A 16,488-nucleotide genomic window follows, 5' to 3' on the forward strand; every position below is an offset into this window, starting at 1 on the left:
ATTTGTCATTCTAAGGGCTGCACAATGAAATTCAAACTAAAACTGTTCCCAGAGCTGTCGCCAGGTCAAGCTTTCCTGAGTGCTGTTGCTTGAGTATCTCAGAATCTTTAAGGGGATGTTGTTGCCAAAATACAAGTTCCAAATTAAATAAATTCTTTGTAAATTTACAGCACAATGTGTACAGTAATGTGCGTAGAAATTATAGCCCGACCGATACTGGATTTTTGAGGCCGACACCAATGTTGATATTTGAGAGTTCTGATAATCTGACAATGATATATCAGCCAATAGCAAATTTTTAAACATTCAATTCAATTCAATTTTATTTATATAGCGCCAATTCATAACAGAAGTTATCTCAGTGCACTTTTCCTATAGAGCAGGTCTAGGTAGCAGGTCTTTATAATATTATTGACAGAGACCCAACAAATCCCACCATGAGCAAGCATTTGGCGACAGTGGAAGAAAAAACTTCCTTTAAGAGGCAGAAACCTTGGAAAGAACCAGACTCAATGGTGGGCCATGTTAGGTAGAGAGAGAGAGAGAGAAAGAGAGAGAGAGCATACAGTAGCACAATGTAAATTCCACATAGACTTTTAAAATAATAATAATAATATAATGGTAGTAGTAATGTTAAGCAGGAACATGCAGCAGGTGGCCCACAACCACAGATCCAGACTCTGCAGCTCAGGAGGCAGAAATACCTGCTGAAAGTAACAGAAGGAGAGAGGAGAGAAACGAGAAAGCACAAAACTACGGGAGAGAGAAGATGTCGAGTTAGTAACATGCACTAATGGGATAACAATGCATACAGACATACACGCATAACATAAACAAACATTTTTGTTTATGTTATGATGAACACATTCACACTCGCATTTACATCAAAACACACAAGCACTCCACCAGACCTGCATGTCTTTGGGCTGAGGTGGAAACACCATGCTGCCATACGTCAAGTCTCCAGTAAATATAACTTGGCTTGTGCCAGTCAGTTCAAGTCATATGAATTTAGTCCCCATGTTGGTGTTTCCATGAAGGTGGAAACATGACTCAGATGATGAGAGAAATAAGGAAATCAACCCTCTTGTGGTGACAGGAGTATCACAAGGGTGTGTAGGAACAAAAATCTGGATTGAACTGCAGATCACTGATTTAATGCACTGTCACACATGCGCTAAAAACATTTTTTGTTCTTCACTGGCTGTTTTGTTTTGTTATTCTCTCTCAGTATGTGAGATATACAAATGGGACTACTCAAAAATGATCAAATAAAATCAGAGGTACATTTGAACAACTCTACAGCCATCTTGGAGAACATCCATCTTGACCTGGTGATGGCGCTAGAGGAAAAGTCAGAGGGTCACCAAAGTCAGTGGGATTCATCCTCTGGTGACCATGAATGTCTGCACCAAAATGTCATGGCAATCCATCCAAAATTTGTTGAGTCTGGACCAAAGTGGTGGACCGACCGACCAACATGGCCTAGAGCCACACCAACAGCGTGGTTAAAAAGTCATCAAGAGAGGGGAGAGCATTACTCATTCAAACCAGCAACCTTCCAGTCACATGTGGTACAATTTACATTACAGAGATATTTTTGAGGACCTGAGATTCATTGGCCTGGCAGCGGTCAACAACCGGTAAAGAGACATGGATGACACAAATGTTGATTTTGCTCCAGCAGTCGGTCAAGCACCCTTCGAACCTGCAGTGTGACAGACAAACACACCTGTTTGAGGTTGTCAAGTTGGTTTGCTGCCCACTGAGCTGCAATGTTGTATTGATCTGAAACAGCTGTCAGATGTTTACCGTTTCATTCGCTAAATACAAGGGTTGTCATTTTGGGAAAGGTGGCCAGGTTGTCACAGCCAGACAGTGACCTTTGATGTTTATCGTTCTCTGGCGGAGCTGTCAGGCACACATCAAAGTCTTAGGCCCCGGGCAGCGGTAGATATCCACAGAAACAATAAGACCACAACACTGTTATGTTCCAAAAATGGGTAAAGGTAATAATCATAATCATTGTTTCTGGTGATCTTTGGTCACTGAGATGGTTGGTAATCTTACTGTGTCCAGTGTCATGAGATTTTGGGACACCTCAAGAGCCCAGGCTCAGTTATTCCAGCTAAATATCAATGAAACTGCTGAACCAAGGAAGCTGTACTGTAATACCTTTTAGCTCTATTGCAACAAAGTCTAAGAGTTCGGCACAAAAAAGAACAGAAGCCCTGCAAGAAGAATAGATGAATAATCTGATCCGGCTTCATGTACACCGTCCTTCAGGTGAGATTTCACATCCGCCCTCCACCTCTATCCCTTCTTTAGCTGTGGCTTGTGAGTGTCAGTCAACTTATGGCCACAGGAGGCATGTCATTCTCATATTTTTGTCCTGGAAGTACACATTTAGCCCACGTAAACACAGCTTGTTGATCCACAGCCAGCCTGTAAAGGGATCCTGCAGACATACCTGCAGGTCACATGGCCGCAAAATGACACCACAGCTGTCTGACCGCTGATGACAGGTAACTGAGGCTGGCTGACACACCGGCCCACTAATAGTGTGGCTGGTAATCTGTTTGTAGCAGTTCAATGTGTGCAGACTTTCAAACGGCTGAGAGCTCTTTGTGATCCTTGAATAGATCACAAAGGGATAGCAGTGCCTATTGTCATCACTTGGCCCAAAATATGTGCTTATGTTCCTTGTTAGTCTCAGTTTTGCTCCCTCATGCGATGAGATGGCAAATAGTAGGCCTACGTGTTGCTCTTGGCAAAATTTGCTGGTGATTTTTTTTTTTTAACAAAATAACAAGCAGATTTATTGGTAACCCAGCAGCAGTATGTGTTTTCACACGTATTCATAGTACTACATGCTACAATACAGTGATTATATGAGGATAATGAATTCATAATGCAACCACCCCAAGTGCTGGTTGGCTGGAAAAGGGTCACATATCAAAGGCTGAATACAGGGCCAGATCAACCCTCTAGGGGGGCCCATGGGAAAACATGAGCTTCAAGTCACTGCTAACACCTCGTTTCTCCCACTCCACTCCCTGTGCATTGTGGATGTATTAGTTAGTAATTACTGAGTTGTTTTTGATAACTTGATGAAGCTGAAATAGTAAAGGCCTTAAAGCAATAGATTGACATTTTGGCAAGTAAGCTTAATCACTTTCTTACCAAGAGTTAGATGAGAAGACTGATACCACCCTCATGTTTGTATGCTAAATATGAAGCTACTTGGCAGAGGAAGGTTAGCTTAGCTTAGCATAAAGAATGGAAACAGGTGTTTTGCCTGGTCGGGAACCCAGTCTCAGATAAATATTATACACAAATATATTATATTATACACAGTCCTGCATTAAGCATGACCCACTCACATTGTTCCGTGTAAGTAAGTGGGAGATGATTAATCCTAAAATATAGAATATACTATATTCTGATAGTATATATTATTATAGCCTTTGCAATTATGTTTATGAAAGGTAGAGGAAGGAGGAGAAAAACTATTTTTACTTGGCTTTTTAAAACACTTTCAAAGTAGTTTAGACATTACAAACAAAACTTCAGAAAAGCATAATTAGATATGAAGCATCTGCTGTAATGCATTTGGTTCACTTGTGTTTTAGTTCAACGCCTCATACATCAACATTTTGAGGTTAAAATGTTTTATGTATTTGAATTTGAATACATGAAAAAGCAGCACAAGCTGCTTAAAACAGTTCTAAATTAGCTCATATTTCGCAGTATGTTGTAACAGGGCTGGATACAATAATAAATGTTTATTGGATCAACATGGCCGCAATGAAAATTTCTCACAAGAATCAAGAGACTCTGCCTCAGCACGCGTCATTTTGGTGGATTCGGCCAAAGTCTGGAATGTTTGTATGTGAGTATCTTTGTGCTTTGTGTGTGCTCGGGTTAGATTGGGCACCTGCTGGAGAACATTTTTACTGTCATACTTCAGCTTTTGAAAAAACTGGAATGGTCAGTGAAAAGAGTTTGTGAGCTAGTGCAGAGCTTGACCTGCACTAACTATTGTTTGGTCTTGTAAACAATAGGACCAAACGTGTATCAGATCCTTCTAAAGTAAAACACTTTGTCTGAGTGATATCATGTGAAAACCGCACAGAACCAGCTGCCACAAGATGCAGCACACTAACCTACTGTACTGCATGTGTTGCTAATATTCATCACACAGTTGATGAAGTCAATGAAAAGCCCAAAACACATCACTTGAGAGTAGACATGAGGTTTCAGTGGTGACATAAGACACTGGGGGTCCCACTCAGCTCATAGAGGCCTTTTATAGTCCACTGTGCATCCAGGTACAGTGTACAGTTCTAAGAAACATTAGCTATGTGCTCAATGGGCCAGTGTTTATTACTTTTTATGGATGCGGGCCAAGGAGCCCTCATCCATGCAGACTGTAATTATTGCTGTGTGATGTTCTGTTGACATAGGTGGACAAGTGCAAGTCATCCACATGTGTGCGTTATCCCAATTGTTCTTTGTTCACTGCCAAGCTCTAATGCAACAGGCTTCTTGGTAAACAGCTTCAGCAGGTCAAGGCAGTAACGGCAGTCTCTATTGCCTAAATGTTTGAAATGTTCGACTACAATTTGTGTTGTGTGGCATCGAATGCCCAGGCAAGTTCAGTTAATCTTTAACTTTAACAAAGAGGTTGCAACTCTTTGCTCGCCACAGTTGTTTGCTTATAGTGACCACTTAAGTATTTCTCACATTCAGTTTATATATAAAAAGAAAGTGCAGCAAGTAATTAAAAAGTCTGATGATATTAGGTGGAACTGTTTTATTGCTCTGAATGAATCAATTGCATCTCTTCTGATATACATAGCACGACAACATAGTTTCATTAGTGACTTAATGTAACCTGCATCCCACTGACTGAAAAGGACCATATGGTTGTACAGCAACTGCCAACATCTATAGTCTATACTCTCTTACAGTCAGTCAGTGATGGAAAGTCAGCCTATATTTACTACTTTTTTTGTTTAAATATTGTACTTTTTACTCCACTACATTTATTTAGCAGCTTCAGTCACTGTTTAATTGCATATAAAGTTGGCTCCACCTTCACCAACTACAATAGTAAAATTCTACTTACACATGGATGCATCAGTCATTTTATTCAAATGATATAATATATAATAATATAACATTCTCACGTCCCGCATACAAAATACTTTTATTTTTCATACTCTCTGTACATTTTCCCACCAACACTTCTGTACTTCTGCTTCAGCAAGACTTTGATGATGTCCTGAGTGTTGGAGTATTGGAATGGAGTATTTTTACATTATGGAATTGCTAGTTTTACCTAAGTTAAAGATGGGAATACTGTGGTGGAAGAAACCACTGCAGTGAGTAAGCAAACACACAAACATGACAACAGCAGGCATCTAGCCTTCAGGAAATGTGAGTGGTCTTTGTAGAACTCATCTTTGGTCAGGTGTTGATTGGAGTCTAATCTATATCATCGTTTCTGCTAAAAGAGAGCCAATTCAAACTAAAGCTCACCAAGCCCTGTGTAAAGAGGGCTACGGGGTTTATTTATGATACTGTTAACAATGACACCTTTTTTGTGCAGCTATGGTGCAGCTTGTTTTGTCAGCGTGTGTGTGGTGGGAGGACCACACTTGTTTTTGACACAATGTAAATAATGGCAGGTCACGTGACAACGTGGGTATATTGGAGGGGGGACGTAAACAGCGCTTCAGAGCGGAGCTAACCGTCCGGCGGAGCAGTGCTGAATTCAGCGCCTAGCTTTTTGTTTTCGCGGCTAACCGGCGTTTTAGGCTATAAAGTTATTTCTTTCCAACTTCAGCTACAGTGATAGCTAAGTTTGGAAAGGGGAAAAGGGAGAAACGCCGTGTCTTTTTTTGTGTTTGTGTCGCTGTCGGCAGTAAGATGCAGTGGTAGCCGGGGGTCGACCTCCTTTAACATTACATGACAAAAGAGAAGACAGCGTAGAGCAAACAAAAAGCAATATTCTCTTGTTTATTTTTGACATTTGGACAGCTTTAAAATGGATAACTCTGAACCTAAAAAGACATGCTGTGGTAGGTTATTTTTCATTGCATGTGAAATTACAAGCTATTCCTCAAACGGAGCCTGCACATCATGAATGGAAACCGATGGATATGGACCACCAGCTGTAACATGTCATGATTTTATTCTGACAGTTAAATGTTTTCTTTGCAGAATCTGTCCGAGACTTCTTCACTTCCGCTAAATTCCTTATTTACATGGGACATGCTCTGTCAACATGGGTAAGTGAAACACTGACACTATTACAATTAACCACATTATTGTCTATTTAAATGAAACACCGTCATATATTGGTACATCATGATGGCAGGCTACATATGTGGCTTTTCAGTGTCAAATTAAATGTAATACAGCATTAATGTGTTATTGTGTTATTATAACTGTCATTACAATACAAAATGGCATGTTTTTCCTGTGTAGCTCTCCACACAATACTGGTCTTTACAATTAGCTGCCATGCCTAAAGAATAGACTCCACTGAAGAGGGTGTTAGTTACTCAGCCCATGAAAGCAGAGAGGGCTCCTATTATTTATGCAGCAGCCAAACCACATTTCCTATCAGCCCCAACCTGGACGTCTTGAATCAAGTATCAGCCTGGCCTTTAAATAATCAGAATTTGAATTCCCAGGGCGACCGTATGTGGAACTTTGCCGTGGCTGTTTTCCTGGTGGAGCTGTATGGGAACAGCCTGCTGCTCACGGCCGTGTATGGGCTGGTGGTGGCGGGCTCCGTGCTGCTGCTGGGGGCCATCATTGGGGACTGGGTGGACAGAAATCCCAGACTCAAAGGTAAGGCAGCTCAAATCAAAGCCAAATATTGTTGTTCTTGAGGGATTGTCATAACACAAGTTTGCCATGAATAAAATATATCAAAACTTTGTAGATATGATCCTGAAAATAGATGTGGGGACTGGTATTATAGTGTCATATACAGTGTGCACATTGGCTGTTTATCCAGAGGAATCTGGCAGAGACATTAATTATATTAGATTAGATGAGGGAGTGGGGAATGTATCCAACCATCTTGTTAAAGCGTTCTAATGAACTAGTTTATCAGACAGAAATCAGTTGTCTTTGATCACATTTCTGTCCCTAATGGTCATTGTGGTGTTTCCACAGTGGCCCAGACTTCGCTGCTCGTTCAGAACAGTTGCGTCATCGTGTGTGGGGTCCTCCTGATGGTTGTTTTCCAGTTCAAAGAACAGCTTGTGGAGCTTTACAATGGATGGATTCTGGTAAGATCCCCCCCTGTGCTGTCTCTTACACACTCGCTGTTTCAATGTGATCTGATGGGGATATTCAACTTGCTTGCTTTTACTAATATGGACTCCTGCGTCACTGTGATTTATGACCACTTGAACAGCTTTTACAGATGAGTGAAATGAGTGTAGTTCACTCCCAGAAGACCTTTGACTGTTCCACTGACTTAAATTGACAGAGCAGGTTTGTTGTCATTTAAATTTTTGTCTCAACAGTCTTCTGTAGGAAAAGAAAGCTTGTGTCAGTGTTTTGCCAGGGGCTTGTTTACACTTGTTGAGCTATGTAACTTCATGAGAGCTCCCTCACCACAAAGATTCGGACCTGATTCTGCAGCTGACCGAGATGCAGAACTGCAGACTAGACAGGTTTCCGTCCATCATGGAAGACTGGTTGGGGTGTCAACACAAAAGCCTTTCTTTTGGGGGGAATGTCTCCAGCGTTGCCCTCTGTATTTGTGGGACGCATTTGGGTCTCCAGAGAAAGAGGAGGATTTTTGCCATGTGAGAGTGTTTAGAGGGACGGCTGGTGTCTGAGTGTGTGTGGAGGTGGAGAGAGGTTGGTGAAACAGGAGATTTAGTGTCTCGTTGAAGGCTGTGTAGTCAGCAGGTTCTTCAAGGCCTGTCACATGACAGAGAGAGAGAGAGAGAAATGTGGCTTGGCCTGCTGAAGCACTTTTGTTGCTTTTCTAACCAGAGCAGCTGCGTTTCAATGTACATACAGATGAACAAACAAAGTAGCCGAGCCATTTCTAGATGAAGTATGCTACATTTTCTAGTGGTTTTGTCATTTGTTTGGTGCTTCTTGCTGCCGTAGTTGAGGTCACATGTTGAGTATTATATTAGCTGTCATGCTCTTTCTTTTAAGCAGTTATTTTGAATAGATTTTTTCCTCAGGAAGTTATCGATTTTTTAGGGACATGTGATAGTGGCACTTGGGCTTTGCCTTTGGTTAGTAAAGTATTTTGTCGTCAGTATCAGGTGAAATCTGTACTGAACTGACAGCCAAATAGTGACAATATAATGTATAATAGATGCAAGTCATATATATCCATGTTTAAAGGGTAAGGTTGGTATTTTTCTATATTTTCTTGTAAACAAATCCCATGAAAATACCAAAACAATTCGTTAGTCTGTCTCTAAATACTTCATTACTTCCCTACCCCCGAGCCCATTGGTTCCTCCTGAAGATGTAGAAGTTTCAAAAACGCGTCACAAATATGTAGTTAAAAAATTTTTATAAAGGCTCAGTGCTTTCCTTAAAGAGCTGGTCACTGTAGTTTTTAGCAAACGTTTGTCAAACAGGAGTAACTAGTGAGTTTGTTGGGTACTATTTTTAGCTGCGAATTAATACACATTTGCTCTAGTGCAGTCGTTCCCAACCTGAGGAGATAAATTTGAAGGATCCCGAGATGATTAAAGGGATGAAAGAGAAAAACTGTATATTTCTGTTGAGCAAAATTATGTTTTTTTCTCACGTTTGCTTGTGAAATACTGGATACTTTCACCTCTTCAGCCGTTTAAAAATCCTTCTAACGATACAATCCAAAAAAACTTGAAAAATCACTCTTTGGTTGAACTGCTTAGAATTCATGTCGACACTGTGATGAAGGGTCACAAGTAGAAATTGCTTAATTTTAAGGGGTCACAAGCCAAATAGGAACCACAGCTCTAGTGAGTATTTGGGGCAGCAGGACGGTGTATCTGGGATTGAGTCAAAATAAACTACAGTGTGTGTGTTTATGGTGATGAAGGAACATGTCACCCAGGGCAACAGTGCGGCTCATTGATGTGTTTTTGGACAACAATGGAGGAATAAGCTATATCAGGCTTTGGCTGATATATACAGTATATATATATATATATATATATATATATGTTGGTTTTAGACTTTACATGGAATTTGTTGACAGTATGAAAATATAGAACATTACCAACCTTTAATGACACAAATGGATATTGATCAAATTTAACAATGACATACAAATGTAAAAATACCCTCATTTTGTTTTTCAGACCACCTGCTACATAATGGTGATAACCATCGCCAACATCGCCAACCTAGCCAGCACAGCTACATCCATCACCATCCAGAGGGACTGGGTGGTGGTTGTGGCAGGTCAGGACAGCAGCAAGTTGGCAGGTCAGTGTTTCTTACCTGCTGCTGGCTTATCATCTAATGTAGGCCTCACATGACCCATTATCAGATCTGTTCAGTGGGGTTAGACTTTGAACCCTGGATGCTGACTCACTCTTAATTTCGCTTTTTATGTCCCTGCAGTTTTCCCCTAATTGCTATAAACTATTTAAAAGATTAGCTCACATGGTGGAAAACATTCTAAGCATTATGAACTTGGTGACCCATACCAATTTGCTGTGCTAGTACTGTCATTCTAGTCAAATCTGCTGTCATATGAATGTGTAAAACCTACCAAAATGTGGGGACGATAATGGCCGACTATTTGATCACATTTCCAAATAAATCTCAAACTTAATATTGACTTTCACACCACTCCACTCTTGTATCAAACAGACATGAATGCCACAGTACGGATTATCGACCAGCTGACCAACATCCTGGCTCCCATGCTGGTGGGTCAGATAATGGCCTTTGGCTCCAATTTCATTGGCTGCGGCTTCATCTCAGGCTGGAACCTGTGCTCCATGTGTCTGGAGTACGCACTGCTGTGGAAGGTCTACCAGAAGACGCCGGCGTTGGCTGTGAAAGCCGGCCAGAAGGAACAGCAACATGAGCTCAAACAGCTCAGCCCCCCGAAAGGTAGCTGCAAGAACCATGTGTTTGATTTGTACCTTCTCAGAGGAAAACAAAAATCCTGGTATTTTATTTTTGGTAATAAGCATCTTACTCACTCAGAGTTTTGGCTTGTGTGATGATCCAGACTGAATATAACTAAATCTCTCCATGCCCTTTTGCAGACCTGGAGAACGGCCAGAGTCCTGAGGAGTTGTCTCAGCCGCTGATGAATGAAACCTCGGTCGTGGCCAAGCCCGACTCTCCCAAGCAGCACGGCTGTTGCTACCAGGTGAGCGAACCACTGCGCACCTTCAAGGCCGGCTGGGTGGCCTACTACAACCAGAACATCTTCTTCGCCGGCATGTCCCTGGCTTTCCTCTACATGACGGTGCTGGGCTTCGACTGCATCACAACGGGCTACGCCTACACGCAGGGCCTCAACGGCTCGGTGCTCAGCCTGCTGATGGGGGCCTCGGCCGTGTCGGGCATCTGCGGCACTGTCGCCTTCACTTGGGTTCGCAAGAAGTGCGGCCTGATCCGCACAGGCTTCATTTCAGGCACGGCCCAGCTGTCCTGCCTCATGCTGTGCGTTGCCTCTGTCTTTGCTCCCGGGAGCCCCTTCGACCTCAGCGTCTCGCCCTTCGAGGACATTTACACCCACCTGATTGGAGAGAAGGCGCTGCCCGAGGCCGACCACAGCCTCACCAGCGTTCTTACCGGTGGAAATGCCACTACTGCTGCACCAGATGAAGAGCTGCCGCCTCTGCAGTCCTACATGTCTGTTAGTCTGCTGTTCGCTGGCGTCATTGCTGCTAGATTTGGTAAGTAAAGTAGTTCCCTTTGAATTGTTTTTCCAGATCTGGTGGTAAGAGTGGTTATCTGAATACCATGATATTGTATTTAATATTATTTTGTTTTGGAGCAGAGTAGAAGCTCCAAAGTGCAGATGTTCATTGACTGACATTGAAGTAAATGGTGCATAGTCTAAGTTAGTTTGTTAGGGTTATTCAAAAGGAAATTAGAGTGTCCATGCTTTGTTGGCATGGTCACTTCCTTTCATAAGATTATAAAAGGCTGTTTCCCAAATTATGACTTCCTATAGGTGACTCAAGCAGGTATAAACAGGTCCACAGGTTGAACTTTTTCATAAGTCACCGGAATTTCAAGATCTCTACGGATCTGCCATGGACGTCAGAGCAATATTTGCAACCGTTGACTCCAATAATATTGCCTGATAATTCCCGCTTCTGCTACTGTTGTCTTCTAAAGTTGTTTTATTGCGGCTGTAAAAAATATCATTAGGACTGACTGTTGATCTCTGTCTTGCAGGCCTGTGGTCTTTTGACCTGACAGTGACCCAGCTCATCCAGGAGAATGTGATAGAGTCGGAGCGAGGTGTGATCAGTGGCGTCCAGAACTCCATGAATTACCTCTTAGACCTGCTGCACTTCATCATGGTGATTCTGGCTCCGAACCCGGAGGCCTTCGGCCTGCTGGTCATCATCTCTGTCTCCTTCGTGGCCATGGGTCACATCATGTACTTTGGGTTTGCCTTCAAGAGCCTGGGCAGCCGCCTCTTCCTCTGCTGCTCGCCGGAACAGAAGGTGGAGAATGTAGACAGCCCCTCACTTCCTACCATCGTCTAACCGCATTAAAGAGACTGTCCTGGGCAGTGTTGGGGGTAACGCTTTACAAAATGAACGCGTTACAGTAATATATTACTTTTAGCAGTAACAATTATTATGTAAAGTAATGCGTTGCCACCCAAAATTAAGTGTTTTTTTTAAGAATTCATCCACAGTGCGCCACCAGAAAAAATATCCTCAGAAGAATCTCGTTGCCAAAATTCGATGGCTGAGATGGCTGCGGAGTCAGACTCTACGTTTTCAATATTGGGCATATTCCCATTACTTTCAGTTTATCAAAGAAAAGGACAAGAACATAATAGTCAAGTGCAATCTATGTCTAAGGAAGCCGAGGGAACGCTCTACAGCGAGAAATAACACAAGTAACCTGAAATATATTTATCCCTAACTCCTAATTGATCAGACTTTGATCCTTTGTCTGCCTGCCCATGCCTGTGTCCAAGGCTGTTCGTTTATTGAAAAAGGTCTAGGCTATTTAATTGTTCTATATCATCACACTATTGTTAATATAAGCAATTTTAATACAAAGTGGTAACCACTGCATGTGAATGCATTAATGGGCCAGATCTGCGCTGCAGAGGAGAGCCTTCATCAGGCTATACAATATCTCCCACCACTGGATCTGTAATGAACTGCAATAAACTTGAGCCTCTGTGCTTTGATTACCCGCTATGAAACAACCCATTTTATAATGCCTGGTCATACTTCTGCGGTTATTTTGGTGGAAGTAACGCATTACTCTACACAGTAATATTGTAAAGTAACTTATTACTTTCAAATGAAAGTAACTAGAAATATGTAATATATTACAGTTTGAAAGTAACGTCCCCAACACTGGTCCTGGGTACATATTTCTCAAGCCTCGCCCTAACCCCTGCATCCTATTTATCTAACTAACATCTTTGCTTGTAGCTGGCAGAATGCTAATGCTAAGCTAAACCAGAGAAAGGTTACTATGCTATACATACCATTAATAAAGCATTAATCATTAGCACAAGGAGGTGAGTAGAAAGCTTACAGCCATAGAAAAGTAATCCATAGTAAAACTTTAGATAAGGCAGAGTTTCTTTAACCTTTTCAGCCTGGGAGTCAGATGAGAGCCTCAGCCTCTCATGTGTGGGTGCATGCTCTTTGATACATAGATGTACTGTCAAACAAGGATCCATCACTTCTAGGCTTGTGACCCCAGTGTGGGTCCTGTTAAAGAAGTCAGGGGATAAGGCACTGTAAAATATTCTCCTCCTAACAGCCTGGATCTAGCTGTAAAGATTTTTAAAAGGTGCTTCAGCTAACTGAGGGCAAAATGAGGGAGAAATCTTGCAGGGAAGCAGGCACTGAGGCTTGAATTAAGGGTGACGACAGAACGTCCCCCATTTTCTGACACTTGCCTCTCAGTGACTTCATTGGTGCTGTAGCTGTGTCTGCTAGCTGTTCTCTGATAGCCTACTCTTGTTTGTGTCAGCTTACATATACATGTATGATGAGAAGGTTCCTCCAGAGGGGGGAAGATACTTTTTATTTAACCAAACACAAAACTGGGATCTAGTCTCTTTAATACGAGGTTATGTAGGGTTATGCAATTAACTGTATTTATTCAGGAAATACAGACGGTGGTTTTTATAATAATTGTATCATCAGTATTGTGTTGTGCCATTCCTCGCGGTTGTGCCATAAGAAAAAAAGAGAAATCCTATGCACCCTTCTCAATAGCTCTCTCAGTTACCAAAGTCAAAGTCCATATGTGGCATAAAAGGGAGAGAGGAAAACCAGTTATCTGTCTGAAGCATTCCAAATATATATTTTTACATCAGGTGTCAGTAGTTTTGTAGGTTTGCTAATGCTTTCATACACCCCTAGTATATCTGAATATTTCTAACCCACTCTGAGATTGTACGGAAATTTAGTTTTTCTGGTATATAGTTAATAGTGTTATTTTTGTGGGGATTGTGGTTAAAAAAGGCACATATCGCAACTCAGCACCACATGAACTGTACCAGTTCCTGTAAAAAAAAAAAGTCAGAATACCCCAGATACCCCCATTTCCTCAAAAAGTCAGCCAGTTAGGCTTAGCCAGCACCCCTTATCTGATCTCAGTTTACCGCTTCAGACTGCCAACAGACTCTGGACCTGGACTGAGTCAGGGTTTTTAGTTTTTACTGCTGTGAGCTTCAACTGAGGTGGAAACATTCTACTCAAGTCAAAGTTCTCACACTTACGTTGATATCTTTAGCTTTATAGTACTAGTCTAGAAAATGTATTTCAATAGTATCGCATGAAAGTTTGTGGCTTTTATGCATGCTATTTTTCCCTTGAAGAGAGTTTCTAAGTATAAGAGTGTCTCCAAAAACAGTTTAAAATCACAAGACATTCGGAAAGTGCTACGTAAGGCTATGTAACTTTTTCTGCTAAAACATAATGTAACGGAGAAGAGTCATAGGGTCATCAGACTGGTTACACAGCAATATCTATCTAAAGTTTACTAACATTAGCCACATAAGCTACTGGTCATACCAGACCCAGTAAGGCTGTAGCAGCAAAACCCCTGAGTGTGTTGAACTAAGCAAGGCTGTGTTTTATTGCTTATGAATTCAACTTTTCATTTGTAAACAGAATAATGTGTTATTTCGTCTTTCAGAAATGACATAATCTCACTTTAAAGCTCATAAAGTAACTAATGTAACTAGCTCCTTTCCACCTCTGACCTTCGGTGATTTCTGTCGCCTTATTGTAAATTAGCCGTGACAGCTGTTAAACGCACACGTGGCTACATCGAGACAAGTTATTAGCCGCACCCAACCCATAAAAAATCTAGCCAAGATTTTGGTAATGTGGGGGGGGGGGTATTTAGGTTGGAAACAGAGGTAGCCGCACCAGATGTAGGAGAACAGAAGGCCACTTTTTAGCCGCACATTCCCATGAAACCTGGTGGAGGCCGTGGTGGTGAGTCAGGTCTGCAGGTGTGCCCAGATGTGCAGACTCACTAGGAATGGAGCTTAACTTTTATGTTGATTGTAACCTCACACTGAGTCTGGGGAAGACTGAGTGTGAGGAAACCAGCTCTGACAAAGGTTGGTCTGCTGATTCAGGAATATCACACGTGGCCATAACTCTATATTTTTAATGTAAATACCATTAGCTGTCAGTCAAAATAAACGTACTTAAAAATACAAAAAAATATATTGTGTATTCATGCTGTTTGTCTGGAAATATTGCCTTTTTTTATTTTACATGTTGTATATACTTAGTGTTAACGTTTTGTGTCAAATTGGGGTTTCTTAAAGATTTTTGAATTTGTGTATAGAGCAATTACTGCATTTCATTTGAATACATCTGTATCATACTGCTTTATTCTGACTATATATATATATATATATATATATATATATCAGTGTTATTGTAGTTCAATAGACAAAAACATTCAATCATAAAGAAATTATTCATTTTTATGTAATAATCACACTCCACTGAATATAAGGACGTTGGTACTGCTTGTATTGCATGAGGTCTCCTAAATAAATAAAAGCTTTACAATCGCCTGTCTGTATAGTCTTATGTGTGTGTGTGTGGGTGTGCATAGTGTATTATGTTCGCAGTTTCTTGGCCTCAGTCTGGGGCTTGGCTGCTGCTATGTGAGGTCACATACCACAGCAGAGTTAGCTTCTAATTTCCTCCCCAGAATCCCTTTCTTTAGGCAGCCGGTGTTAAACGGAGTGACTTTAAGCTGAGCTGGATGATCTGGACTTGCGTGCCTGCTGAAAAGAGTGACCTGGATTTTGCTCGACAGAAGGGGCTCGGCCTGGGACATGTTTGTGGGCTTTTACTCTGAATTTTGTGGTCATTTAAGCATTTTAGCTCTCAATGTATTTCCATAAGGCGTTAGTACCACTTTAAGAGGTTTATATAACACCAAATACCAACTCACTGTTGATCAGTAAGACAGCTAATGATACAATAGTACCTTTTTGAGTCTCCGTAGGAAGTTTTTGCTTGCCAAATGTTCTGCCCTAGAATCACTTACTCACAGAACTATCTCAAGTTTTTACAGCCCTCTTATTTCTTTTTATCCCCATTGAGATTTACTTTGAACAACAGCAATAAAAGGCCCAGGCACACACAAAACATGAGATTTTGCCTGAACATGTATGCTGCCTGGTACCACAGTATGAGAAAAATTCAACAAAGAAAAAACGACTTTGTACTTTAAACAATAGAAACCGTGAAATCTGTCCAGCAGCCCTTTATTTACGCACTTTAATAGCACAGATATGTAATTTAATCTGCTGTTTTAATGTCCTGTCTTGTTTTTATTGATTTAGACCCTAAATTGTCGCATGCTGACTTGTTATTTTTATGCAGAACCTGCAGTAAGTATTAAAATGCACTTAGTATTTGTGCTGTAGACTTAAGATGTTTTTTTTTTTATGACAGCTGGATTTGTCATTTAACAGTTTAGGGCAGAGGGTTTAACATGAGGAGAGCAACACCTTAAAAAGGCTGCTATTTAGGCCCCTCCTCATACTTGAAGAACCATATACTTGAGAAGGAAAAGGCCACTGACTGTAGCGAAAGTCCAATGTCTGCAGACAGGAACCGGGACTCGAGATAAGCGTGCACGGTGGAGATATCTTCCTCTTTATGTGCAAGATCTCTCAGAGCACTCAGAGAGGCAGATTTTCTCAAAAAATACATTTTTGTTTGGTCAGAATCTCCTGTCAAGGCCCTTTGTTCACTTATTTTATTGAAGCTGGAGGTTCCA

At 41.3% G+C, this 16,488-nt stretch overlaps 1 protein-coding gene across 1 annotated transcript; it reads left to right on the top strand.

Annotated features, from left to right (window-relative positions):
* The first annotated feature begins 5,727 nt into the window (after positions 1–5,727).
* On the top strand, positions 5,728–15,265 carry slc40a1 (solute carrier family 40 member 1). The gene is made up of 8 exons (XM_044217457.1): positions 5,728–6,086; positions 6,229–6,296; positions 6,705–6,864; positions 7,195–7,310; positions 9,348–9,474; positions 9,865–10,110; positions 10,269–10,907; positions 11,416–15,265. The coding sequence occupies exons 1-8, from the start codon at positions 6,053–6,055 to the stop codon at positions 11,730–11,732; spliced, it is 1,707 nt and encodes a 568-aa protein (XP_044073392.1). The 5' UTR covers positions 5,728–6,052; the 3' UTR covers positions 11,733–15,265.
* Positions 15,266–16,488: the final 1,223 nt, after the last annotated feature.

The sequence above is a fragment of the Siniperca chuatsi genome, linkage group LG12, assembly GCF_020085105.1.
Source record: "Siniperca chuatsi isolate FFG_IHB_CAS linkage group LG12, ASM2008510v1, whole genome shotgun sequence".
Taxonomy (NCBI): Eukaryota; Metazoa; Chordata; class Actinopteri; order Centrarchiformes; family Sinipercidae; genus Siniperca; species Siniperca chuatsi.

Coding starts and splice junctions, on each gene's coding strand:
- slc40a1 (XM_044217457.1), top strand. CDS start 6,053: ATGGATAACTCTGAACCTAAAAAGACATGCTGTG. Junction 6,087..6,228: donor ACCTAAAAAGACATGCTGTG/GTAGGTTATTTT, acceptor TTTTCTTTGCAG/AATCTGTCCGAGACTTCTTC. Junction 9,475..9,864: donor GGACAGCAGCAAGTTGGCAG/GTCAGTGTTTCT, acceptor TGTATCAAACAG/ACATGAATGCCACAGTACGG.